The 27887-nt window shown below is 37.0% G+C and overlaps 3 protein-coding genes across 3 annotated transcripts in view; all 3 read right to left on the bottom strand.

Moving 5' to 3' along the window:
* Positions 1–409: 409 nt before the first annotated feature.
* LOC111610582 lies at positions 410–2055 on the bottom strand. The gene is made up of 3 exons (XM_023345266.1): positions 1887–2055; positions 1760–1803; positions 410–1681 (listed from the first exon to the last, which is right to left on the bottom strand). Exons 1-3 carry the CDS (start codon positions 2000–2002, stop codon positions 576–578), a joined length of 1266 nt encoding a protein of 421 aa, XP_023201034.1. The 5' UTR covers positions 2003–2055; the 3' UTR covers positions 410–575.
* Positions 2056–4012: 1957 nt separating this feature from the next.
* On the bottom strand, positions 4013–8301 carry LOC102225202 (secretagogin-like). Its single transcript, XM_005804722.3, has 11 exons — positions 8044–8301; positions 7463–7533; positions 7221–7316; positions 6834–6923; positions 6660–6716; positions 6429–6506; positions 6287–6342; positions 5512–5557; positions 5341–5400; positions 4948–5016; positions 4013–4514 (listed from the first exon to the last, which is right to left on the bottom strand). Exons 1-11 carry the CDS (start codon positions 8111–8113, stop codon positions 4389–4391), a joined length of 819 nt encoding a protein of 272 aa, XP_005804779.1. The 5' UTR covers positions 8114–8301; the 3' UTR covers positions 4013–4388.
* A 65-nt stretch (positions 8302–8366) lies between these two features.
* LOC102230554 (F-actin-uncapping protein LRRC16A-like) overlaps positions 8367–27887 on the bottom strand; it is a 29374-nt gene continuing 9853 nt past the window's right edge. The window contains exons 5-39 of the mRNA XM_023344934.1: positions 21793–21852; positions 21273–21394; positions 20634–20731; positions 20437–20507; positions 20008–20081; positions 19831–19906; positions 19626–19714; positions 19341–19435; positions 18431–18517; positions 18251–18354; positions 18061–18138; positions 17828–17904; positions 17211–17315; positions 16220–16289; positions 16022–16103; positions 15839–15938; positions 15688–15742; positions 15396–15568; positions 15122–15190; positions 14953–15046; positions 14777–14875; positions 14557–14685; positions 14321–14443; positions 14059–14234; positions 13530–13617; positions 13280–13441; positions 13132–13198; positions 12737–12987; positions 12385–12500; positions 11582–12116; positions 11415–11457; positions 11021–11212; positions 10743–10880; positions 9854–10009; positions 8367–9556 (exon numbers count right to left, since the gene is read on the bottom strand). Coding sequence (XP_023200702.1) covers positions 9429–9556; positions 9854–10009; positions 10743–10880; positions 11021–11212; positions 11415–11457; positions 11582–12116; positions 12385–12500; positions 12737–12987; positions 13132–13198; positions 13280–13441; positions 13530–13617; positions 14059–14234; positions 14321–14443; positions 14557–14685; positions 14777–14875; positions 14953–15046; positions 15122–15190; positions 15396–15568; positions 15688–15742; positions 15839–15938; positions 16022–16103; positions 16220–16289; positions 17211–17315; positions 17828–17904; positions 18061–18138; positions 18251–18354; positions 18431–18517; positions 19341–19435; positions 19626–19714; positions 19831–19906; positions 20008–20081; positions 20437–20507; positions 20634–20731; positions 21273–21394; positions 21793–21852 — 4182 coding nt within the window. The 3' untranslated portion in view covers positions 8367–9428. The remainder of the gene's footprint in view (positions 9557–9853; positions 10010–10742; positions 10881–11020; positions 11213–11414; positions 11458–11581; positions 12117–12384; positions 12501–12736; positions 12988–13131; positions 13199–13279; positions 13442–13529; positions 13618–14058; positions 14235–14320; positions 14444–14556; positions 14686–14776; positions 14876–14952; positions 15047–15121; positions 15191–15395; positions 15569–15687; positions 15743–15838; positions 15939–16021; positions 16104–16219; positions 16290–17210; positions 17316–17827; positions 17905–18060; positions 18139–18250; positions 18355–18430; positions 18518–19340; positions 19436–19625; positions 19715–19830; positions 19907–20007; positions 20082–20436; positions 20508–20633; positions 20732–21272; positions 21395–21792; positions 21853–27887) is intronic.

Genomic DNA, 27887 nt, shown 5'->3' with positions numbered 1-27887 from the left:
TAAAAGCTAATCAAAACCAGAGTGATGCAGAGAACATGCTAAAAAGGTAAGCCACATTAGGTCTGTTTGAGTAAAAGGTTACCAGTGCCAAGAGGGTGAACACTAAAGGTAGCACTTTACCACATTTAGAGCCAATAACTGGTTGCAGTATATGGTTCCAAGACCTACATGTTACCCCTCCCTCATTACCCTCTGGTCCAGTCATGCAGTTAATGACATCTAACATTTGCCTTAGCTTGCATTTAGTTCTAGTGCAGCTCTCAACCTTAAAGGACTAGCTACAGAAAGTTTCTTCCACATCACCAGCAGTTACACCCAATTGGTAAAACAAGTCACATAGAGCCTCTAAAATATTGAGGCTTAGACTTCTGTGGTAGCTCTTGTAACCAATGTTATAATTGACATACAATACAGTTTCAAGTTGTTTATTTCAGTATGAATCCACAAATGACCAGAGGATTGGAAACCTGAGAACAGAAAAAGCATTTATAGACATTACTCAAGTGTGCAACAGCAAAATGATAGAGTGACTTGCAATTAAGATCGCGGAGGCCGTTTCTGTTTGACAGTTGTAGTTAACTTCCACATTGGTAGGGAGATGCCACATTAACTGGTCTAGAGGTTCTTGACCCAGGCTTCATTTGTGGATTTTCACTGGCATCTTGCAAAAGATCCTTGTTCTTAGGTACATAGGAGAACAGAGAGCCCAGTAACCTTCCCTGCTGCTGGGTGGCATGGCAGCCTGATTGCAGTCCTCTAGGATGGTATCCAGGTGACACAGGTCTAGAGCTCCTGACGTTAGCGCCAACTCGTTGGTTGGAGTCAGCGGAAGGTCTACTACCCCACAAATTATTGGTTTGCAGTAAAGCAGGTGCAGAAAAAGTTAAGGCCTTTTGGTGTCGCTGGGCAGTTGACTCTGGAGCCCGTACACTAGAAGCATAGATGCCCAACTGGCCAGGATTGGTTTTCAGCATAGCAGGCACTGACAAAGAGTGTTGGTGTCGTCTAGCAGTGGATTCTGTCTTTGGAAGACTGACGGTGTGCCACATGCCTGTTTTGGTCTGGAGTACAGCAGGTGCAGAGAATGCAGGATGTTGATTGGGTGGTCGGGAAGCAGGTTGTGGACCCTTTGCACTCGGAAGCTTAACAGTGTCCCACATGCCCGCCTTATTCTGGAGTACAGCAGGTGCAGAGAATGCAGGATGTTGAATGGATGGTTGGGATGCAGATTCTGGAGTTAACTGTACGTCAGTGCCAGGTGAAATGGGCTGCAGCTGAGGTGGTGCATGAATCTCAATTGCACCACTGGAGACAACACTTGAGCCATAGCGCCTCTCCCCTTGAGATGAAGGTTCCCTCATTCCTGGAGCCCTAAGGAGCAGGCCACCTTGTGGCTGTTGCTGCCGAGTCAGAGCTGAGGCAGACCTGTAGCTAGATACACTTCCTGGTTGACTGTAACCATTTACTTGCCTGCCATAACCACTTTGACCTGGGCTAGGAACTGAGCCCCATGGTTTGGAAACCTCAGTTGATAAATCTCCAAGGAAATTTGAGCTAAACACAGAACCTCTTCGCAGTAGAGAGCCTTCATAACTGGAGGGAACAGGTCGGTAAGAGCGGTGCAGAGTCTCAGCTTGAGTTGAAGGGCCAAGATTTCTACTTGCATATCTTAAGACATTTCCTAGGGGAAAAACAAAAATAAAGCCATTTGTCAGAGGTAGTTATCAGATAACACTTTGTGAGTTCAATGAATCCATACCTATTGCAAGCTGTCCAAAGGTTATCAGAGAGAGCAATATAATGCTGAAAGAGACCAGTTAATCAGAATTAGTCATTTCATTTAACATTGTAACTTAACTCAGCAGAATTTTTAAGTGTAGTCAAACCTTAAATATAATCCAAAAGTCATTTCTTTGTTCAGAAAACCTGAAGCAAGACAGTCTGTAAAATGTTTGCTGTACAAACTGCTAAGAAAAGAAACCCCAGTTTTGGTTTCATACATACACCAGCCCCAATGGTAACTTTAAAAGGGTTTCAGAAAGCCACCTGGCTCACTGATTAATAATTGGAAGCAGCTTGGAATCTTTTTTTGGGAACGCGGCTGACTTTTTATTTTGGGATGTCACTTAGCTTCATTCCTCACAGCTGTGAGCCACCCAATTAGCTGCTACAGTCTCTTAAAGGGGAAGTTCTTGCATTGGGCTTCAATATCTCCTTCCTGTCTTTTTATATCATTCAACAATGAGATTTTTCTCCTCTGATGGACTGGCAACCTGTGCAGGGTTTACCCCGTACTCTTGCCCAATGACCACTGGAGATAGTAACTAGCTCCCCTGCAGCCTTTCAAAGATAAGTCTGTATAGATGATAGTTAGATAGAGGGAGACTTTCCCCCAATAAATATTTAATTATTTTTATCACTGGCCCATAATGCATTTAAATGACAAACAATGAATGAATAAATACCACACATGGCAGTTTCCTTCCATTTCCTTTTTCTACATGCAATGACGAATAAGTATTTATATTTTATTCCATTGTATTGTGTTTATGAAGTTGTTGGCAGGACAGGGTGCCTGTTGTGGAAACATAAGAATATGCACAATTCTGATTCTGAGGAGGCAGAGGAAAACAGTGATTAGAAGCAGCAACTTCATATTTCTTGATAAAGGTAATGCAACATCCATACCAGCTAATATTACTATGATAAACTAAATTTGACAGTGTTGGATTAGAATTGGATGTGAATTGGAGTGGATTTAACTTTACTTTATGAGTGGATTTTATTTTATTGTATGTGAATAATCTACCATAATGTTTTACTTTCAGTTCTATGAAACTTAACTTATGCTCAATAAATAAGCTGGATAGTAGCACAACCTTAGTGCTAATATCCATAATGATATTAGCAATTAACTATTTCCACCTGTCACTTTGCACTACTTACAATTTAGCTAAAAGTTGTTGGATTGGATTTGAAAATATTTTCCTTCAACTGGTTTGCTGCCAAGTCCTCTAAGTGTTGCAAAACAATGAAAAAGGCTGAATCTCTCTCTCTCTCTCTATATATATATATATATATATACAGTACAGACCAAAAGTTTGGACACACCTTTTAATTCAATGAGTTTCCTTTATTTTCATGACTATTGACATTGTAGATTCACACTGAAGGCATCAAAACTATGAATAACACATGTGGAAATATGCACTAAACAAAAAAGTGTAAAACAACTGAAAATACCCCTTATATTCTAGTTTCTTCAAAGTAGCAATCTTTTGCTGTGATTACTACTTTGCACACACTCTGTATTTTCTTGATGAGCTTCAAGAGGTAAAATGGTTTTCACTTCATAGGTGTGCCCTGTCAGGTTAAGATTTCTTGCCTTATAAATAGTCATGAAAATAAAGAAAACCCATTGAATTAGAAAGGTGTGTCCAAACTTTTGGTCTGTACTTATATATATATATAACTTATATCCTTTTCAATAATCAATTAAAAAATCCTGTTCACATTTCAGCAATCAAATCCTTTGCTAACCAGCTTTTGGCATTTATTCACAGGTATTTTGATTGTTTTTCTTTGGTGAGAAGATGTAAAAGTTTGGAAGGACTCTTTACAATGAGCCTATTTTGCTCCCTCCAGAGTTTCTCTGTCAAAATCAAAACGAGACTCTGGCTTGGTCACTCAAAATGTTATTTTACTTCCTGCCAGAAAAAAGAAATAGAGGTAAGTATAAAAATGTACTTTAAGCCTAAATTGGGGGTATGGATAATTTGTGGCATAAATTTAAGTGGAGCTGCTATTTGAACATCAGTGGACAAAAGCAGACAATGTGTGTAGCAACCCCCCTCATATTTATTCATTCAGGGATTTATTTATTCTTAAAATATACATTTCATCATATATTAAAAAAGTAGTAGTAATAATAAAGCTGCACCTATTGTCAGCCTTTGATTTCTATTTTACCTGTAACTTCTGTTCTTGCAAGTAATCTACTCAGAAAATCATACACAGGTGACAGTTTTATTTAATATATTCAATCATCACTGCTTTGACTAGTTTCACAATATGATCATACACACATTAGTTCACATTGTACATTATCACATCACAAAGCTTCACATAATTCAGATAAGTTATTTAAAACCGTCTATCTTCTTCTGCCTGTAAGGTTTAGTTTTTATGTAGTTTGTTTTTAACAGAAACAAATAGTTTTAATACAGCCAAGTAGTTTTAATACAATAAAAATGCTTTAAAGTAGCAAAAAATGGTCAAATGAATAAACGGATAGAAATGGAGAGCCTTAAGGTGGATAGAAAGATAGCACAGAGGAATTCAAAATAAAAAAAAACACTATATGCTGAAAACTGAGCGTCAATGAAGGGTTAACTGAGTTTGAGGCCAAGGCAGAGAGCAAGCTCGTTCTTCTGGATTTTTCCGTCTCTGTTGATGTCACAGTGACCCATCAGGGCTTTCCTGAACTTGTCCAGTTCCATCCCGCTGATACTGGGCTGCAGAAAGGTTTGAGAGAGCTGGTCTTAGAAGAAAAATCTGAGGTCACAATGTTTCTGTCCATCCATCCAAATATTGTTTCAAAAATTAATTGCATGTCGTTGGAATAACATATATTCAACTAGAACATTTTGTAGCTCAAGTTAGAATTTGACAGACACACACACATACAGGCACGGAAAATTAACCTAACACATATTTTTGGGCTACAGGAGAGGAAGCAGGAGTACCCTGAGAGAATCCACTCATGCAAAGGGAGCACATGCAAACATCATACAGATAGACCTGAATTTGAACCCAAGACCATGTTGAATTAAGTCAATGATGCAAACAACTGAGTCATCATGCAACCCAATATAAATATGACTGCAGGCAGTTTCATCTGTGTTTATAGAATAAAAAATAATCTGTAAATTTGTGATTTTTTTCTACCTTCACCAGCTCCATCATGTCCTTGACAAATCCATCAACTTCAGGCCCCTCCAGTTCACCTGTTTTACTCTACACACAAAACATCCTTATGCTCCATATAGGTATAAAAGTTGCATCACCATATCTTTAACTTTTATTTTGGTTAATACATTTTATTATAAAAATAGAAGATCTGAACATAAGAACAATATCTAAAGAGCATAATAAGCATTTTGTGGTGCAGTACAGCTGCATCTCATAACTGAAATATTCCACAAAACTTTCATTTTCACAAAAAATCATCTCTGGCTTTACATTATTTGTAAAAGAAAATCAGGTTCAATTAGTTGTTATAAATGTGGTGGTAAAAGAGCAGAGAAGAGAAAGAATGAAACCAAAGAAATCTGAACTTACAACATCATAATGAGCGAAAATCTTCTCAAAGTCCCTCTTCCTGTCCTCTAGACTGCAAGCCTGAAACAGTCAGATTAGATTTAAAGTTCATGAGGTCTGGAAGGATGCTATAAAATTCATCTCAGAACATATAAGTGTGCCTAGAAAAATTGGGTTAAAATTTGAACTCACGTCTGTCTTAAACTTCAGTAAAAAGTTTTCATTCAGGGCCAAAATTCTAAGAAAAAACAGAAAAACAGTGAAAATGCAAAACAAAAAATTCCAATACATTTTGACATTTATGTTATTAGTTGCTTCTTTTAAGCAAACAATATTAATCAAAAATTTAGTTCAGAGTCTCTTTTTTTTTAAATATTTTGTTTAAATCTACAAAGTACATTGCATACAGGAAACATACAAATGACAGACCTTATAAACAAGTGACAAAGTCAAGATAACAATTGATAATTTAAGTGAAATACAGTTAGTAAGTTTTAGGTCTCTATACAATTAGCAGAATTGGCCCTAAATTAGCAAACTTTGCAGAAACATGGGGCTCCATAAGCTCTTAAAATTACCCAGGACAAGATTTCAGAGAGACCCACAGAATAAAAACTAAACAAATGTGTGCTTGATTGATTATTTCTTAGTTCTGACAATAATTGATGGCAACAAATCTAATAGAGCTGGAAAGCCTGTTTATTTTTGCTTTAATGGTGCCACATTTGTAAGGAAAATCCATTTGTGGGTTGAGCAGCGTGCTGCTGTTGTGTATGTGGGTTGCACCCAAGAAAACTTGTAGAATTGCCTGGCCGTTGTGACTGTTTGGGGGTCACCACTGAGGCCCACGTTTATTAAAGCATCAATCAAACAGCTCAATAAGCAACACCAAGCAGGGGTCAACAGCAGAATGAGCTGCTTGACATTTGCTAGAGAGGTTTTTGATGGTTTTTCAGAGCAGTGGTACCTGGCCATGTCGTTCAGATCCAGTCTGCCATCCCTGTTCTTGTCAAACATCTTCATCTGCAGGTACATACAAGACAAAATAAAGGCAGCAGGCAGTGCAAAAGATATTTTAGCAACTTGGTCTCAACATGATGCCCTGTTACCATGGTTTCGGTATACTCCTCCAGCTTCTGGGGCGTGATGGACTTCCTGTGCTGGAGGAACAGGTCCTGTAGGAAGCCCTGTGGAGAGGCAAGAGTTTATAAGCAACACAACTAATTTGATGTAAGAATCTGCAGGCACTTAGTCCTCTATTTCTTCAGAATATTTTTTTTCAGATTCAAATACACTTAAAAAAAAAGATATATGCATATTTATATCTGAAGACACATTACCTTGAGCTCATTGGCTGAAATGTAACCACTGCTATCTGTGTCATAATTTCTCCAAATCTGTAATGAAAGGAGGCAGATAAATTGTAAATGCTGGAAAATAATATTTTGATGACTCAGCAGTATTTTGTTTCACAATGAATGCATTTACCATCTCCATTGATTTTTTCCACTTACCCTCATAAACTCCACACTGTTGTCCAGCGGAGTTTCTCTGCGAAACAACAGCAGAAAATTCTCCTCCACTGGAAGCATCATGGCGGCCAGCTAGAAACAGCCATTAGTTTTTGTGGAAGATGTTTTACTTGCAGTAAAGACACAGTAATTTACAAGGTGATCCGTCTTTATTAACTTCTATGTTTTGCAACAATTTCTATTCAGAAGACAATCATTAGAGAAAAAAAGTGAGCTTTTTTGATATGTTAAGTCTGCCAGACTAATATAAGTTCTGTGCAGTCACACAAACCGAAAGTCAAGCATATCAGGATTTTTTCTTCTGTTGGACAAAAAACATAAAAATCTAAGCAACTTTTTCCATCAGCGGTTCAGCTGTTTCGGCCTTACCTCCTCAATCTGCACATTTTTGTTTGGAGCGGAGTCATAAGGAGACACAAATCTTTCCCTCATTCTTCTCACTTTGTCCTCCGTTATCTCCTCCATCTGAAAACAACATTTCATGTTGTGTTTTCATACCAATTTGCTTTTCAAAACAAATGAAAAACAAAAACAAATGGAAGCAAATCCATATTTAGACTCTTTTGCAATAAAATCAGTGATTATTCTGAACCTAACTGTAATATATTTACCTTCATTCCAAGTTTGTGCAACATGTGCTTGAAAAAGTCATCCATCTTCTTTCCTTCAATGTAGCCTTTGTCTATGAAAGAGAGTATTAAAAGAATTTCCATATTTTTACTAAAAATCTTCTATTTAAAAACTGAATAAAGCTCTGCTGTTCAATAGTTTTTCATTGATATATGCTAATTTCTGTCTTTCAGTCTCTAAAAAAAATAACTGAAAAAGGTGCATGAAGAGTGATAACTTGGATAAAATCATATATAATTAAAAAAATAATCTAAAAGACTTAAAGAAGAGTTATTTTGTACAAGATTATTAAGGTGATCCTCCTATAGATAAAATCTAAATAATTTTTATTAATGATATAATTTCATGCAAGTAATCTACTGTTTGGAAATAAAGTAATTCACTTTTTCTCTTTGAGTAAATTAAAGAGATATGATTTTCAAAAAAGTGAATCAGCAAATACATAATACAAAGTTTAATAAATTATATTTGCCTAAGCAAATAAAAATAAAAGCAAAATCTATTATTTAATAACTGTTTTAATTTAGAAAGGATATATTAGGAGTTATGGAGGTCTTTGTACCATCTTTGTCGAAATGTTGCCAAATCTGTAAGAGACGAGCAGCATCAAGTCTCTCCAGTGCACCGTCCATGGTTCTGGTGATCCGTACAAAAGCCGAGTTTAGGACAAAAAAGAAGAAAAACAAAACTACAACAGTAAAATAATTCTTTAAGAGTCACAGAGAAAATAAATATTCCACTGAAGTAAAATCAGACTTTTCCCTCTGGTGTATTCTGATATCAGTTAAAAAAAATGGAACAAAAGAGAGGTTGAGCCTTTTATATGTGAGGGGAGGGATAACAGGAGAAAATTAAAGAGGCTGCACAGAGAGAGGGAGAGGGGTGTAAGTGTGACCAATAACTCATTTTATTGATATAAACAATAAAATGTTTATAACAGCTTTTTGTCACATTCCCAGGCTAACATAACCATTTACATAAGCAATAAAATCTATTTAAAATGAAATATTTTTTAAAAAAGGAAGCATAACATAATATTTTCCCAGTAAAATGAAGACCATCACCAAGTTCTATCTATCATTTTTCACAAGATAACAAAATTTCCTTATGACAAAAATATGTATTCACTAAACAGAAACCCTAAACAAACATCAATACATATTTACATAGCCGTATAATACATACATAAGTGCAGCAGTACATCATTAGGATGCAAGTATATAACAACAAATTTTATTGTGAAGGTACAGCAGCTGTGTGGATTAAAAAAAAAAAAAACATCTCATGTTTTTTCATAGGAAACATTTGTGATGTTATCCCAGCAGGAGAACAAAGGTGTGGTAATGACAAACAAAACATTTTTTGTTGCAGAATCCAGTTTTAAATGTTTTCATTCACCAAAGAAAACCCTAATATTTTCAGCCAGACAATAAAAGGCTCTTTTCCTGAGCTAAAAAAGAAAAACCCATACCAAAGCCAAAAGAAAGACATTGTTTTGGTTTCTACATGCTCAAAATAATAATAATAAAACAAACAATAAAAAAATAAAAACCTAGGAAATTAACCGATTAATGTACCAATACACTTTTTATTAAGACTGAGTAAAAGAATAAAATGTTGTATTTTCCCAAGTTTTGGAATAAATGAGCTTTCCATAGTAAGCAATGTTTCTAAAAAGATCTCTGCACTAGTAACATGTCTACATATGTAGATATATTATTTACAATCCTATTATAGCTCTTAGCTGTGAAAACAACAGAAAATGTATGAGATTGTAGAAACGTTTTAGACTCTTCTTTGCGATGTGTTGCTAGAAAGCTTTTAAAAGAGACACAAATGAAATCTTTCCATTCACAGACTGATTCCCCTAGAAGGTTTGTTTGGTCTGAAGGCATCCAAGGTAGGAAGGTGGGATGAGATTTAAAAGATGCCAACATCTTGCTGGAATCACATTGAAGGAGTGTCGTCACCGGATTCGTCCTCAGATTTGTTATTAGACTTGAGGTCAGAGCTCAAAGTTGAAATCTCGCTGCCAGCTGGACTGAGATCCATGTCTGTCTGAGATGGAAGCCTCACTAGAATGATAAAAAATGAAATCAGGACATAGGATAGACGAAAAAGATCTAAAAACATAAGATTTTAGGTGATCTCTGTGCTTCATCATAATGTTTTTATTGTGATGTATTCTAAAGTTTCAATTGTTTTCCTTAATGTACCAAAGGAATTAATCTTTGTTTAATGTAATACTTATTTTGGCTAATGAATTGTTTTTCATGTGGGGTAATAGCAATAGTTACATATTCATAGTGTTAATAATTATGATATATCAGTAAAATTGGACATGGAATAATACAAGGGGTAAATGCTCAAACCGTAGCCAGGGAGGGACTTTGTGCGTTCGCGTTCTTCCTCGTTGCCAAGGGGACCGGACGAGCTCTTCAGAGATGACCATTGTCGGCCGCTGATGCCGGAGTCTGCACCTGGGATGCTGGGCTGCCCAAAAGCATCGCCATCTGCAGGAAACTCAGCTACAGGAGGAAGAGAAGATAAACCTGGGTTCAGAAATATTTTAACTAATTAATGTTCTTTATTTTTAAGCTCTGTCTAATTAATTAGTCTTAAAAATTACACATTCACATAAACAGATAAAGAAAAAAATGTGTATAGTAAAGGCTTCCTCATTATTTAAAATGTTTAAAATTTTATATGCAACACCCTTGAATAAATAACCCCAAGACTCCATAAAAAATGGTTAAATTCTCTCTTCTTTCCTGTCTCTTTGATTTTAAAATCACATCTTTTTACACAACAATTAAGAGCAACAACTTCTGATTACAGAGGAGGGGTTCCTGTAAGTGTTAATTACAGAAGTGATGCACCAAACTACAAAATCACAGATGCACACAGACATCTGGACGTGCCAAGTTACAGGCTGGAGCCGAGAGCATCTGCTTTGGGTGTTTTTCTGTGACGGACTTTTGCTTCTGTTGTTCTACGTGTGGAGGCGTCATGGCCTCCAAAGCCTTCATTAAACATCTGGTCACCTGTTAAATTAACTGTTGTATTTTTAGCTGCTCTTTTCCACTCAGTATTTTATGCTTTCAGTGGTGCTGAATATTTATCTTTACAGTAGCATTTTTAGGATTTAAATACAGCTAGTCTGAATGTTTTGCCAAGTTAATATTTGCAGATATTAGACTGTGGCATCAGCTTCTACTGAGACAATTGGGTTATTATTGGATGGTAGACAGAGATAGTAACCCTCCAGTGGAGACAAAAGTCCTGCAGAGCTGCTGCTTGTGCTCTCTCTGTCTTGCTCTGATGGCGCCCTCTTCAGACGGGGAGCAGGAAGTGGTGCTTTGGGAGATACACTGCCAGGGGCAGACTCAAGTGAATCATCTGGGAGACAAAAAAAAATACCAGTAAAATAAGAGAAAAAAAAATCTAAAAAACCTAAGCCTTTGCGTTAAGATGCATATTTTCAGCAGAGAACTAAAAGATGGGTGTAGGTTTTAGTTGTTAGACTTGTCTTATCTTACCAATGACAGAGATGCTAAATGACCTGGGACTGGTTGGACTGAGTTGCCCACATGTGCGAGCAACCAGTGGTGTTTTAGCAGTCTGGACTGGGGCTGGTTTGGGGGTGGTATTTGGTGGTTTGGCCCTAGGAATCGGCTCAAGTTTGGAGTCTTCAGGGTCTGTGGAAACCGCAGGATGTACATTTGACTTCGCTGGAGAAAGAAAAAAAGCATGAAAGCATTTACCAGCACTGTGCACTTTGGGATTTTTAAAGTATAATATTTTAGTATTTTGGAACTTATTGTGACATTTTTGGTTAAAAGCAATGTCATAGCATCATATCTTATCACTCAATTTAAAAGCAAGATTTTTATTTTCAGGATCTGCAGTTAGCACAGGTATAAACACACTTACGTTTGTCTGAGTCCACTTTGTCCAGGACTGATGATGAATCGGACTGAAACAATAAAATAAAAATTCCACATTTCTCTATCATATATCCACATCAGTATGTATGTTTAGTGGTGCTAATGACTGCTAGAACTAAAGTAAATATTGTACAACCTATTGATTTGACCAACCTTCTTTTCAGCCATTTTGTCTTGTCTTTTCTCTTGTCTGGCCTTCATCTCAGCCAGCAGATCCTTTCCCATCATAGGAATACCAATATGGCGATGAATGTGTGGGTTCTCCTTCTTCTCTATATTCTCCTTCTTTGGAGGACTTTCCTTCTTCTCCAGGATTTCCATATCTTCCACCTTCTTGGTATCTTTTTCCCCCCCTGCAGGTTCAGTGGAAGTCAGAGGCACCTCCATCTCAGAATCTGTGTGGTTTGCAGACTGTGCCCCGTGGATCTCCTGATGAGGCTCCACTACAGAGATTGGACTTTTCACAGGTAGTATGGGAGAGGTAGGAGGGGCCTCCTCAGTGACTGGGCTTGTGGTGGTGGTGTTAGCATGTGCAGGGTGCGGTGGTGTGATGGCGGGAGCTCCGTGGCTCTTCTCGGAGCGGGACGTTCTAGACTTAATGAGGTTAAAGAAGCCACTCTTCCTGGATTCACGTTTTTTATCTGATGCTTCTGGTGTTGGTGTTGATGGACTTCTTATGGAGGGAAGTCTGGAGAATATTCAAAATATAGGCACACAAATGTAAAATGATCTGAAAACTTCACCTAATGTTGTGATTTTTGAGGTTATGAGATAGCATTTGATCATTCATGACTTTTTAGGGAAAAACAACCAAATCCAGATCTTGTATATAGTTTTTTTCTCAATTTCTTTGTTCAAGAACATAGAAACTAGGAACATTGTAAAGAGATCATGACACTGTTTTTTTGTTGTTGTTTTACATAAGAACAATAAATCAATTTCTGAGCAGTACTGACCTAAAGCTGAGTTTGACAACTCTCTTGGAGAAGAAGTCATCTAGACCCTCATCCAGTTTTTCCATCATGTTATTCTGCTCTGCATCATGAGGCACTGAGCTTCCAGTGGCTTGTCGCTAACACAGAGACAGAAGACAAAAAAAAAGTGCAACAATCAAAGCACATTTCTTAAAAACTATAGCAATTATAGTGACAAAGAGGATTTTAACTGACCTAAAACAAAAATTATGAAAAGAAGAGACAAAGTCAAAGTGTATGGAATATTCTTGTTACAGCTGTGTTATAATTTTCTTAATACTGAAAAAGAAAGAAATATTTAAAAACCATAACCATATCTTATTGATCTTCTTACTGAGGTTCTGCTGGGTTTTGTTCTCTTTTTCAGTTTCGGTCGGGATTTGGTGCAACTTTCCAGAGTTTTGTGCTCCAGCTGTGGCAGCTCTCCTAAACACACAGACTTCCCATCTGACGGAGTGGGAGGGAGAGGCAGATCTTCAGAATATGACATCCTATCTGATACTTGTGGGGGAGGAGAAGGAAGAGGAGGATCCTCAACGTGGATCGGAACCTCCTCCAGAGCTTTGTCCAGGTCAAACTCCATCTCTGTTGGAAAGAGAAGGTATAGTGACTCACCATTGTAAAGTAATGCAATGGTGAGTTTTAAAGATACTCCAGAAAAATTTTCCACGACTTTCAATATTTCTATAGATGGCTTATAAAGCATCCAGCAGGATACAGATCTCTTACCAAATGCCACAGAAACAGGCCTCAACATTCTGACAAGAATACTCTTCCTTTTGGATTTAGGTGTCATCTATTGAGAGAAAGGACATTTTCATTTTCTGTTTTCACAAATTTCTCTTCAATTTTTCATAAAGTAAATTTATATTCCCACCATGCATGACTCCACATCATTCAGTCCATGTTTCTTGTCTCGATCCCGTTTCTGATCATGGTCATGGTTCTCTGGATGTAGAACAGTTTCATCCAGGACTTCTGCCTCTGATTGGGGTTCCTGGTGTAACAATGGATGGTCCTTTCTGATCAGGTGGTCGGCCTGGAGGCAGATGGAACAAAAGGAAATATGGTGAATGAGTCGGAGGATGAGGAATCTGAATATTTGACAGAGAGGAGACGGCACTAACCAGTGTATGTTGGGATCTTGATAGAGACTCCAGGATCTCATCAACAATGTGATCAGACAGAATGGACGCCACGCCGAGTTTCACTTCACTGTTTCACACAGAAATAATAAAGCCAGTGTCAATGAAAGTGAAAGCAGCTAAAAGAACATTGATCCAACAAAGAATCAAAATTTTAGCAGAGAAAAAAAATGTTATTGTGATTCTTGATTAAAACTCTAGTGGACTCAGACAAAGTGTGTTTATTACTGTGCTATGTGGGGACCAGGCAAAGAGCTGAAGTTTTTGCTTCAAAGTTACAGGATATATTTCTTGTAAATTAACTGGTTGTAATTTGAAATTCCACAACCGATGCAAAAATGTAAATAATGAGATTGTTTAAAAAGTTGTTTCATAAAATGCCACACTATTTATCAAAGTTGCATTAGGTGGCAAAACATTACAAATAACATAAATTTTTGATGCTACAATTGCCTAATAAAGGCAGAGTAAAGTTAATCTGATCAGCAGGCATGTATGGTGCAGAGCAAACCTGATTTTGTTGATGATGTCCACACCGGACTGCTCCAGAAGGGTGTTTGTGATGAAGCTGCAAGGGATGGTCATCCTCCCTGCAGCAGCTTTAAGCAGCTCCTGACGAAGGCCACTCCTCTTCATCACATGAGGACAAAGGCCTTCAGCAGCATCAACCATAGACACCAGCATGGTCTGGAATAGTCGATATCATTTGAATCCTGACTCTTAAACTTTTACAGATTGCATTGTCAATGCTGGTGTAGTTGATGCTATGATACCTGCAGTTGCTCGTCCATTACGCTTGCCACTTCTCCAGCCATTGACTCCAGCTTGTCCTGAATGGCTGCAACAAATGCAACTCTGGACCCCCTACTCTTTAAGTGGTACAAGTTGGGGAGCAGCTGGAACAAAATGCAAGCAAAAGAAGAAATCTGCCCTTATTCTGCTTCTATATTTGAATTTATTAGTACACTGCATAAAGGTACTCTGTTGGTGATGATCTGTGTTTTCTTACAGTTTTGGAGTTCTTTGCATCCTTCATGAGGTTCTCTGCCAGCTTCATGTCATCTTGAACAGAGTTGGCCTCTGAGAACTTCAGAGAGTTAAGGTGATCCTGGACTCTCACACACATCATGTCCATCATCTGAATTGTAAACAAGTTTGAAGGTTAAGAAGAATTTCTTAAAACGGTTCAAAGAAATGTTCAGATAGTGTATCTGTACTGCTGCGCCAACCTGCTGTGTGGTGGTGGTGACTATTCCCTGCTGCAGCCTGTATGCCTGCTCCTGGAGGTATTTACGCGTCTCGTGGTTTCTCAGCAGGTACTGCTCCATCTGCAGGAATTAAAGAAAAAGGAACAACCTTTAGATTTTAAAACTTTACAAAACATAAGAGATAAATGAGCAGGAACCTTTAGTAAAGCGTCCTCTGTCTTATCTGGGTTGGCTTTCAGTGCCTGAGCAGCATCCATGATGGGAACAGGCATGAATCGAATTGTGTAGTTTCTAATTTTAGAGAGAACATAAAATTAATAGCAAGACGAATCCTAAAACCTGGAAATGTAATAATGTTGTTCTTACTTTTCCAAGGCAGCAGCTACATCCTGTAAACCCTGGGGGCTGACATTATTTCTGTCCCAAATTAAGGTCCTGGAGAGCCACACAAATGAAACAGACAGAATTGAGCCTAAAACAATGTTCTGTGGTTAGTGGATGTTGAAATTAATAAAAAAGCATTTATTCTTCTTTAAAATTTTAACAGACACATAGAGCTCCTGATTTTTTAAAAATGCACACTGAAGCATGATTTTCCAAGAACATGAGTTTAGAAAATATGATTAGGATCCCTACTCACCTCAGCTTTGTGTTGATTTGGAGGGCTTTGGCTAGTATTTTGGCCCCCATGTCTCCCATGGAGTTTCCACTGATGTCCAGCTTGATCAGAGAGGTGTTGCTGCCCAGAGCATTAAGGACGATGGAGAGGTCGGCTTTCAGCTTGGAATCAGCGAGGGACAGTGAAGTCAAAGGCTATAAAAAAAAAGAAGAAAGAAATTAGGAAAAAATAAGATAACACTATGAAAATAAGTTCCACCAATATAAAATTGTCACCATGAGGGGAAAATGAAAAGCTACAATGTATCACTCACTGATTCTTCTTCTTGAATCATATGGACCAGGTTATCCAATACTTGAGCAACATTTCTGTGGTAACAGCATAAAAAACAATTATCTAAAGTCAAAATTGTGAAAAGCTAATCTTGGGCTGCTATAAAATAATTGGTTTTTGTGGCCACTTACTTGGATTTGATATTGTTAAAGTTTTTGCCCAACGAAAGGTGCCTGATGGAGCGGTTTTTGGCCAGCCACACAAGAAGGGTGATGAGATCCATGTCCAAACCTAAACCGGACAACAGAAGCATGGGCTTAAATCTGCAGAAGCACAAATCCAAAATGTGTGAATGGAAGCCAAAATGTTCTTACTGTTGTCTGAAATATCCAGACTGGAAATGTTTGGGATCTCAGCGATGCAACCCTCTAAAATCTGTGAGCCTCCCGACCGAAGCTGCAGGGAAATTCACTCTTTTTTTGTAAAACCTCTTCAGATTTGTGACTATTTTTGAATTCACTTATAGTACTTAAAAATAGGCAGCACTTTGCTGAGGTCGGTGGTGGACTTACATCACAGCTGCTGAGGTCCAGAGAAACATCACTGAGGTTTGGATTGCAACCAAGGCCCAGCAACAATGATCTACCAACAAAATTAGTTAGTAATGCCAGTGTTTTATAGAATTAATTTGCAAATATTATGAAGACCCCTTTTTCTACATCCATGTTTTTAATTATTACTGCAAGAAAGATTTTTTAATTTCAAAGAGTGGTTTGGAGCACCTCAAAAATCTGCATTTGTCAGAGTAAAATTTTGAAATTAAACCCTTCTAGTAGGAAAAATAAATAGTTTTGATTATGGTTTTTAAGCACTTTTCTTACCCAAATTGCATGTTGTTAAAATGACTTTCTCCTTTGTGTGCAGAGAAAGGAGGAAGTGAATTTAAATCCCACAAAATCAAAGGTTTCTGACCTGCTTTTGTTGCCAACTCTATCTGGGATTTTGATGCAATCAGACAAAAATTGTGCAATTTAAACTAAACTAAATGCTACTAAAGAAGTAGCACTTGGATAATTAATATTGAAGCAAATGAGAGAAAGTTCTAAATTAGTTGGTTTTCTATAACTGAACTACTTAGACTGAAACCGATTGAGGAAGAAGACAAGAAAATGGGGGGAAAAAATCTGAAAAGCTGCATTTTTTTTTACCAGGAGCTGATATCTAAATGTTTGTTCCCAAAAAGAGTGCTGTGTTAGTCATGGATAAACATTACATTTCTTTCCAACTAAAGATGTAAATCTTGCCAAACCTTTTGTTATTATTATAAAATCACAGCACTCTCAACACAGAAATTCACTGTGTGTCTGACTGATTGTTTTAACTTAGTTCATACAAAATGCTGATATCTGGATAAGAAATGTTGCCCACTCCTGCTTATGCACAGCTTTCGAAGCACTCCAGGCATTCTTTTAAGTAAGAGCCACTAACATCATATACTTCCTGCAAAATGGTCCAACATCAGCTTAGCTTGAAAAAGTTTAAACCAGTTTAAGCCATTCTTACTTCAGAGCCTCCAGCGGCAGTTTGGTTCCTGATAGACTAACAGACATCAGAGCCTGAGCACTGCTGAAAAACTGCTTGAAGGACGGAGGGATTTCTTTGCACTTCCTGTGGGAGTGTTAAAAAATAATTAATTTTTTTCTATCAAAGGTGTTAAGATACACAGCAAATTCTGAGTATGTGCTCTGTTTAATAATTGGAAAGCATTTCCTTGGTTAATAAATACTGTATTTCATGGGCAACCAAGAATCTAGAATCTGAGAGAATAGTTTATGCCTTCGCCTTTCTTTGTAGTTAAAACCAGTGGTTCTTAATCTTATAGCTTAACAGATAATGGCAACTGAGACCAGATGCCAGCTACAAGCTGATCTACACAAACACTGATAAACATATTATTATATGTTTAAAAAAAACATAGACACCCTCAGTAACTATCATTATTCCTTTTTTGTTCATTGTGCTTATGTCTTATAAAGAATACTGAATACATAACTAATCAGTCATTGAAGCCAAACCTAGTTTGATTACTGGAGATCAGAATTCCACACTGAATTCCACTGCCCTAAACTAGCTGTAAAGGTCTTACATAATAGTTTCATAATGTATATTGAGAGTCTGACCTGTGAGAGAAGACTGTTCTTGACATGTTGAGGATGGCAAGATGCTTCAAAGATCCTCTGCACAGAGATGCACACACCTGAAAAAATACACAAAATAATGAACAATAAATAAAGTAAAATAAGGCAAAATCATAGATGTAAATCAGTGCATGTATGATATGACCACAAAACTCCAAAAGAAACTCAATAAAAGGATGTCTTAATTCATAAGTTGCTATCTGAGCGGGTTTTACCAGCTCCAGGGAACAATCACTGTTTGACAGATCCAGAGTTTCAAGACAGTTTGGGTGACACAGGAAATTGTGCAAATTCTGCAAAGACAACACAGAGAAACACATTAAGTATAGAGGACAGGAGTATTTGTGTAAAGCTTGACAGTTTGGAATAAAGACAGAGATGTAGAGAGGAAATGGTGTTGCATACCTGAAGGTCATCTCCTCTCAAGGAGTTCCCCGACAGGTCGAGGTGTGTGAGGGTGGAGGCGATGATGGGGTTGGCGCACAGTGCCTGACAGAGGCTGTTTACACCTGCAGTACAAACTTGTTCTTAATAAAAAAAGCTTGAGAACAGTAAAGTACTATTTTTTGATTGCTCTGTACTCGCCTTTAGGAGACATGGAGGTCTTTGAGAGATTCAAGTTCTTTAGGCCCATGGGCAGTTTGGCTAGCTGAGAACTCAGAGCATAGACACCTGAAAGAAAGATTCAGACACAGGATTGTTTGCATTTAGATATAAATCATGAATTTCAGAAAGTACCTTTGAAATTCACAGGTGTTTCTTATTTTGTTATTTTTTCTGTATCTACAGTTTTGTACTTAATCTTGTACTTTTATTTTGCCTTCATCTTCGTTTAATAAACAATGACATAGTGGAATCTTCTGTGTCAGCTCAATTCAGTTTTGTATATCCCCTTGAGACACTTTACAAGACAAAGTGAGTCAAATTCATATCAAATTATACAGAAATATCTAATCAAATAAGTGAAACTCACACCAGTTAAATTTAATTCAAAGATATTTACATGTGGTTATATCAAGGCCAATTTGAATGATCTGAAAACAGCACCTGGAAGACTAAAGTCATGTCAATAGAATAACAAAATAACACGCTCAGCTCATGATGTTCAAAATACACCAGAGTTGACCATTTTCTTCTCATCCACTAGTTACTGTTGCATCTATTTAGAGAGAACAATCTAATGCTGGTATTAACATTTTGAAAACTTTGCATGCTAAATGTCTGCATATAAAATGTTGTATTTTTAAATGTAATTGTGGTGTAAAATACAAAGGAAATCTTCCTAATAACATAAAAAAAATGCATCATTCTTTCAGGATTCTTGTTTATCTGCTCAATTTCACAATAACTTTCTAACTGCTTGAACTCTAATTAGTCAAATAGGAAGTGTCTACGTTTCAATGATAAATACATAACCCCTACATTCATGCCCTACCCTGTATAAACAGCAAAGAACATTGTTTGAGATGTGTGGGTGTGTGTGGGTGGTTGTAACCTTTGTCCTCTAGGGAATTGTTGCTCAGATTCAGTGTGTGCAGCGTGCAGGATGGGTTATGAGACAAAGCACCTGCAAGTTTCTGAGCAAAATCACTGAGGAAGTGACAAAACAGAAACAGAATTTCAGAATCACAGATTGACTTTAATACCTGTGAGCAGAAAACCTGAATGGACGCAACAACTCAACAAGCTTGGCCAATGAGACCTGATAAATTATAAATCACTGTCTTAATCAAAATCTTTGTGTTAAAAATAGCTCATTTTTGGACAATGGTAATCTGACCTTTTCAGTCCAGCATTGTCCAGAACCAATTCTTCTAGTCGACTGGATCGGGCAACAACTCTGAGGATCTGGTCACACACATCTGTAGACTGGAAGACAGAAACACCAAACACAATGAGGGAAATAAAGGTATATATTATTTAAACAATAAAATAATAATATTTAAGTTACAACTGAAATGTAAAAAAGAACTTCAAGATGTTACCAGTTTGTAGTCTTTGGTTGATAGCTTGGTGAACCACTGGTTGTATTCCAGAACTGCAATAATTGCCACAAGATCCCTGCAGGACAAATATAAGAAAGTTCAAATAAATATCTACACCAGGTGGTGTATGCGTGAGCGTGGTGGCACTATAACTGAGACCAGATCAGAGTTTCAAACCTGTTCTCCAGATGAACAAAGTCCTGCAGGTTCAGTTCTCTAGTGTCCTGACTTAAATAGATTGTGTCAACATCCTGCAAAATACAGCAAAAACATGTGAGATAAAAAAGAACAAAATGCAACATAAAGAGTGAATATTGTCATAAAAGCAAAAACAGTAATAGTAAAAAGAAAATGGCATCAACCAGAAGCAACTTCAGAAGATGTGCAAAGAGTCTGCAGGAGTAATTGCTTCAGTTTGAAAAGGGGTAAAAAATACATATATTTAATAGATATAAAACATAAAAAAAAGAACAAAAAATGCAGAAGAAAATAAATACAGAGAAATACCAAGACAAACATTATTAAAATAACGTTGTCAAGAAAGGAAATTAAAAAGTTAAAAGGTTAAAGAAAACAAGTAAAGGAAAATAGTTTCTCCGTACTGACCCACTGGACCTCCTCTCTGTATGGCAGACCCAAGTTGTCACACACACACCAGTACTGATGAGAAAAGCCACCTGGAGGAGACATCACAGCTATGTGTTAGTGATCAAATAAAAAAAATTCATTGAAATCTGCCTAGACTGTTTATTTAGTTACTTATTATTTTATTTTTATTGTCTTTTTTAATTAAATTTATTTACCACAGGGTCCTAAGTCAGCTGAACACTGTTCGTTCCAGATGGCCTGCAGGGCTGTTAACCTCTCTGGAGGTTTCAAATTCAACTTCCTCATCAACTTCCTTTCTTACAGAGAGATACAGGAGGAAATTGGAAAAATGTAACAAAAACATATGTGAAATCAAGACATGAAGAGCCAAGTACATTCTCTTATACAGATAAAGTGTTTAAATAGATAACATTACATTACATATACATTTTTACAATAAATTTATCATGTACAGTTATTTTATTCTCAAAATTCTATAGAATTAAGGTTGTTTTCTAAAGTTTCTGCTGGATAACATTCTAGGTATGACCATTAATTTACTGTAAAATAAACTGAAAAAACATCTCAGTGTTTAAATACCAACTGAGGTGTTAGTTGGAGCATCAAATATTTTGGTTACATGAAATACAATAAGTTTCATATTTTTTACTCAATTGCAAACAAAATATATACAAAGCACTGTTGATAAAATATTGGTATGTAGTTAACAGATTGTTGATACCGATAAAAGCTAAGGTCCTTAAATTTGAGCAAAATGTTTCATTTTATTCCTTATTTCTGTCTGAACATTTAATCCTGTCAAAATCTGAGGTTTGCTCCATGGTGGTACCTACACAGGTGAGCCGGCAGGACAGATCCGGTGAAGACAGATGCCGATCTGAGCAATCACCTCATCCACCTCCTCCACTGAGCCCACCTGGAAGCTCCAAGGTCCACGCTCATGCTCCAAAACCAACTGCAGGGGGCGACACACACAAAGTAACATGGCACAGTGTTACTTCATCTCACAGTTGTGTTACAAAGAAGGAAATTAGCTGGTTCACACTTAAGATTTTAAATTTACACACAGATATTGACAGATACGTCAATAAGATGCAGGGTTATGGTCATGAGCACAGAAATGTTTTGTGCACTTTTAGTATTTCTTTTGATGAAATCAATGGGTTTCTGTGTGTACTAAGCTTGCACCCTACAGTATGTACATGGTTTAAGTAAACCTTCCTACCTCATATATCTGGTGTGTGATAACATAAAATACAACACAATGCATAACTTTCAGACTTTTGTCAATGTCATAAATATAATTTAAATCATAAACCACTCTGGTGGTAAAACAGTTTGTTGTACTTGTACCTGAGTGGGCGTATTGCTGCTGATTCCCTGAATATCCAAGTAGTTGAATGACTGCTCAACCTGAGATAAACAAGAGAATACTAAATATATAATTTCATTATTCACATTAAATTAATTGCACTTTCCCAAGTTTTGACAGAAAAAACAAGAAAATTGGTGTTTTGTCTCATAATTTCAAAGAATCAAAATGAGGAACCATCTCAAAATGAGGACAAATAACAAAAAAACAAATCAACTTCACAGACTGGATGCCCATCAAAACAAATTCAAGTTATAGAGCTGTAAATACTGCGGTAAATGTCAAAGCAGAGTGTGTTCCACAATAGCACAAAAACATAAACATCCATTTTTTGTTCTTTTGCTTCTGAGTCACCTATTTGCTTTATGGAGTCTTGGTTTAACAGATCAACGCGCAAGTAAGAACATACAAGGAAAGTTGACCTGAGGTGCATTATTCTGAGTAATTGAGCCTGAAGTTATATTTCAGGCCAAAACCAATAGGTGGGAAGCCTAAAGTTGGATCTGGTTTGTACATCTATTATGAGATACATCCTAAATAAATGTTTGCTTTCTGATAATCTTTTTTTGATCTGAGCTATACTATGATCTCTAAGACAATACTGTATTTCCAACTTTGTGGTTACAAGTTAGGGCAGGCCGTTTCCTGCTTCAATGCAGCAATGCCACCATGAACAAAGGCAACGCCATGATAACACATTTTACAGAACACCTCTTGCTCTGCCAACATCCCTGATAGGAGTCGGTGTGCCGGCTGTCAGCCAGACAACATCACTGCTGGACCTCGCTCACACTTGTGGCTGAAGTGGAGCAACATCTGGTGCAAAAGCCTGAGGCCAGGGGAATGGAGGCTGCTGTAAACACATTTTAACCCTGACTGGTATGAGTCACTCAACTCAGTTACATTCAGCTTAAATGTTCAAGTGTGTTTAGCTTATCAGGAAGAATCTGGTATGAAGACTAGAAACTTTGGTAAATACCCTTATGTCTCAGCAAGCTCCAGATCATTTTGGAAAAAAGCGTGCATAATGCTTTACTAAGACTAAAAATTCCACATACAACTCATTTTGAACCTTTAATCTGTAACTTAAAATCATAAAATTCACACCTGGCTTTTTCTGTGCAGAACATAAGCACCTGTGTGTCTGACTGCATAATTCGCATTTTCCAGGCTCAAATTGAAACAGAATCTTACAGTAAAAGGAGCAGATTAATTATCAAAAACAAAACTATGGTTGAAAAAAAATCTTATAATCAAAACAAAAGCTGCAAACAATCTGCAGAGCAAATGTCTGGGAGAAAAGCCAGACCCTCAGTTTCATTTTCCTATGAATTCAGAGGAGAAATGTGCTGTCTGCCAAAGAGAGCAAGTGTAATGCAATAAAAAGGTGGAAGAAACAAGAGTGGAAAAGGAAGAGAAACACCAGAATTTATTATAAAATCTGACAAATAATGGAGACACAAAATGTCTATTCTAGTGTGAAACTGAAAGGGAATACCAGAGAAATAGATTAAAAAAAATTGAGCAAGAATGAAACAGGAAGAGGCAAAGAGGCAGTGCCCACTCCTCTGCTCTGCTTGCCAGCTGTTAAATTCCTCCATTGTCTCTTTTTTTTTCTCTCCCTCTGCTGGGACAGTACACACTCAGGAACAAACCACTCTCTGTTTCACTCTCACACACACAAAGTTAGACAAACCACTGACCCACTCTGGAACAACAGATCAGGGGTCAGCTGGCAGATCTCAACATCTCTGATTTGCACATTCTGTTTATAGGTTATTTATACACACTCATGTTTTTTGGCTGTGTCCCTTAACTGGTTTATCATACAGCATTTTTAGAGGGAGGGTGGAGGGGGGATTCTAATAAAGTTCTCATGAGCAGTCAAGGTCTTAACAGAAGGAAACAGGAGTCAGCCTGATCTCAGTTTGAAGAAGCAGGTAGAAAACCCATGGGGAAGTCAAAATAACAACTTCTCAAAACTAAATCAAGGTAAGAGAGAATAAAAACAATCTGAACTAGAAAAAATACCCAAGCTGTTTATTTGAATCAAGCAAAGCATTTTTTACATTTTATTTTTATTAGTTTAACATTTAAAAATGTATATCCTTCACATTTCACTTTACAACTATTTGGGCTATCTCATAAAATTACAGTAAAACAAAGTTTTTGACTAAAGTGTAACAAAATGTCAAAAGCTCAAAGAGAGGTCAGGGGCTTTGTATCCTCCCATTTATATCCATGTAATATTGATCACTGGTAAAACACTGCTGAGGACAAAGGACACACTACCACATGGTAGTGAAATAGGATAATATGGTCAAGAACATCTGAAGAAATACCAGTTTTGTTCCATTTTTCAGTCTCTTCTCATCTTAATCTGTCTGAGAATCCATATGATCTGCCAAGACAAGCCTGAGTCACAGACTCCACCCGACAAACCACAGGAGCAAAAGATCTGATCCCAGAGTCTCAGTGCCAGACACCACGTAGGGCAGGCCTAGAAGTCCCACGTCCTTTCCATACGGGTCAGAGTTGGGATTAAAGACACAAGCATATTTTAATGTTACGCTAGTGTTTAAATGGATAATGGATAATAGGGCTGAAACGAGTAATTGGATGCATCAGTTATATAAATAAATGTCAACTAATTTAATAATTGATTAAATGGAGAATATATACTCAAAGAAGGCAATTTTGTTGAAAGAACATCATACACAGAGCAGTAAGCCAAACCAAATTCAAAATCTATACATTTTGCATTTAAGATTAAAAAACATTGTAAATATGTTCTACCCAAATCGCCGCAAATGTGGTAGTTTTAGCTTCACCTGGTTCAAATTCTGTAAAGAAATCTCCTATTTACACATGTTTGCAGGAGGTGCCAATACTTTCAGGGGGAACTGTACATCTGTTAGTCTGCAATAAATGTTATCATGTCACTGCTTCTCAAATTTTTTATCTTTCTGTGGCAAAAAATGCTAAAAAGTATCATTTGTGTTCTGCTGTTGCACTCTTGGACATTTATTGAAGTCACAGAGGCATGGGTTAAACTCAACCCACACTGCTTAGAGTAAAAATAAAAACGTAACTTATGATCCTTCATAATGATTAAAATCTCATGATCTTTTGTTCCATGAAAATGACAATTCAAATCCAATCCCAAACAGCTGACATCCTTCCTGAGTTTAAATTTGAGTTTGTTTCTGCGTCAGACTTTCCCAACTATTTATAAAATTGTCCAGCTTGATTCACCTACACATTAGTAGTAACCTTCCCTGCTAAAAAAAAAATGTATATGTATATATGTAAGATTACAAGTAGAATAGGACAGAATAGAGGGCTGAGAACAAGGAAACAGCATAAGTAATTTAAGAACAAGATTAAACTATGATTTTGACTTCCCTTGTAATAAATCAACAATGTAATGGCTTGTAATTTTTAGAACTATTTATCAAATCCAAATAGGAAAGTTCACCACACCAGGCTTCAGAATATAATAGTTTGGTTTTTGAGATTTCTAAACATGTATTTGTAGTTTTGCCTTCTACATTTTCAAAATATGAATGTAGGTCATGTCTTTTGTTTTTTGTCTTTTTTTAAGAAGTAAAAATATACTGCTTAGACAGTTATTTTAATTTTATGAGAGAAAGTTTTCTGTTAGATCCTGTAAATATTATTACTTTTCTTAACTCAAAGTCATTCCAGTGTTTTTCCCTCTATATAAGCTCTGCCCTTCAGGTTTGAACTTTTCTTCCTGTCACTGTTTTCCTTTCCCACAGGCTGTGTTCTCACAGCTGCATGGTGGGTAAGACTATCAAATATCTCCATATGGAGGGACCTGTTCTCATCTGGCAACAGGGACAAAGAGACTGAACATGAGAGAAAAGGAGACTGAAAAGGAAAAAGAGATCGGACCATTTTAGAAATGTTCAGATAAACAGAGATCAGAAAAGAGGAAGTGGAAAAGAATTATGATTTAATATAGCGCTTTAGAGTTTGGTGCACGCAGTGGAACTTGTAATGCAATATTGCTATTTTAAATATAAGGAACCATCATATTATTAGCAAGATCAGATTTTAAAGTAGCTGAGTTGTCTAGATGTCATAGGTGTATTACAATGTGCAGACTTATTTGTTTTGAGGTAGTCTGACATTGATGGTTGGACATTCATGTCATTTATATTTGAATTTAATGGTCTGAACAGATGAAAATACCTTCACATATCCTTAAATTGTACCTGAGATGGTATTGTGCAAATCCACAATTTTCTTCCTGATTTTCCTTTCGTGATTTCTTCAAGTTTTTTAATGAAGTCATAGAAGGACACAATATATTTGCGATGTTACATCCATAGGTGTGACGCCATTTAATTTTCATGTGCTTAATATAGTGTGGCTTGTTTCTGTTCTTTTTGTTTGGTTTATTTGGATCCCCATTATCCATGTCTTTGGCTTCCTGGGGTCCACATCATAAGTAAAACATTTATTACAAAAACAGCTACACAAACTTAATATAACATAAATAACACTAGAAAATTTCGGAAGAAATTTAGCCGGGGCCTGCCGAGGCGCGCCCGTCGGGTTTGGGCCCGGCGTTGTCACGCTACAAATTGGCGTCGACGCTAAAGAACGCCGCAACGTAATCAGTGGCATGCGGAGAACCACAAGAACGTTAAGTAAGGCGGACGCGCACCATTCGGTACGATTTAAAATGTTGTCAAGGCTTTTATTTTGGAAGTTTTGTTAAAGTTCATTTCAAAGGTCCAAACTAATCCCATGTGTAATAGTCATTGGGTTAAAATAGTTATATAATGCGCAAAACACAAGTAGTTGATGTAAGAATATTCAAGGCTTTTATTTTGAAATGTTAAGCTTCATTTCAAAGGGCCAAACTAATCCCATGAATAACAGTCATTGGATAAAATCAGTTATATAATGCTCAAAACACAAGTAGTTGATGTAAAAATATTAAAGGCTTTTATTTTGGAATTTTTGTTAAACTTCATTTCAAAGGGCCAAACTAATCCCATGAATAACAGTCATTGGGTTAAATCAGTTATATCATGCTCAACAGAGCAATTATCTGATTTAAAAATATAAATCAGTTATATACAGCCCATAGCAGCAATTAGTTCTAAAGGCCAGTTCAGTCCTGATCTGTTTCAACTGAGGATAGATAGAACTACAACGATGCGTATTTGTAGTCCTAACCACCAGCCAATAGCCTCTTGAGTTCCGTTGCTATGGTAAATAATGGTCTCAGCAGGTGTGAGCTCTGAGCTCTGAAACACACAATTGTGTGTTTGAGCAAACACGTTTTACTGAAAAACAGCATTGGAAACAAATCCTTCCTGCTCGGGAACCGTAATACATATTCGAAAAGCGTTTGGAGCGTATGAGAGGCCTATGGGTCTTCTGCGATAGTCCCGAGATTCATATCTGTACCTCACTCAGAGCATTTACAGCGATGAGAGAAAGAAATGTTGTGCCCAGATCTGAACCGAGGTCTGCTCTCACTCTAATTTGAGGAAAAATGAGAAACTTTGGGTCGCTTAGAGGCAAATTGTGGACAAACCGTAACTGGTATCGACGAGCCGTCTTCACTTTCGAAGAGATCACAGACATATCTACAAAATGAAATTTCAATGGCATTTCTAGGTGAATTTGTGACGACACAGCAAATCCTCAAAAATAGGGTATTTCTAGGATTTTTCCCATTGACTTATAATGGGTTTTTTTTCATAGTTTTTTGCGAATTATGTCGCCACATTAAGCCCAAATCCCACCAGAAGTAATAGCAATAATGGCGTGAATTTTCTGCACGTTTTGATACCTCATTTGTAGGTGTGCACCCAGCGGTATGAGCCGCATTAACGGTTACGGATGAAAAATAAAGAATAAAGAGACACTTCTCTCCGACAATAGTAATAGGTTCCTGCCATTGCTTTGCATGGCAGGCCCCAATAACTTATTGATTCATAAATGTACAATTATAACACTTTATGTGATGAAATAATTAAACAAGGCTCTTTTAAAAGTTCTAGTATTTGAAGTATAGTATATAGCCATCTTG

The sequence above is a fragment of the Xiphophorus maculatus genome, chromosome 13 (genome assembly GCF_002775205.1).
Source record: "Xiphophorus maculatus strain JP 163 A chromosome 13, X_maculatus-5.0-male, whole genome shotgun sequence".
In the NCBI taxonomy this organism is placed as follows: Eukaryota; Metazoa; Chordata; class Actinopteri; order Cyprinodontiformes; family Poeciliidae; genus Xiphophorus; species Xiphophorus maculatus.
This window is presented reverse-complemented; position numbering and strand designations above follow the sequence as displayed.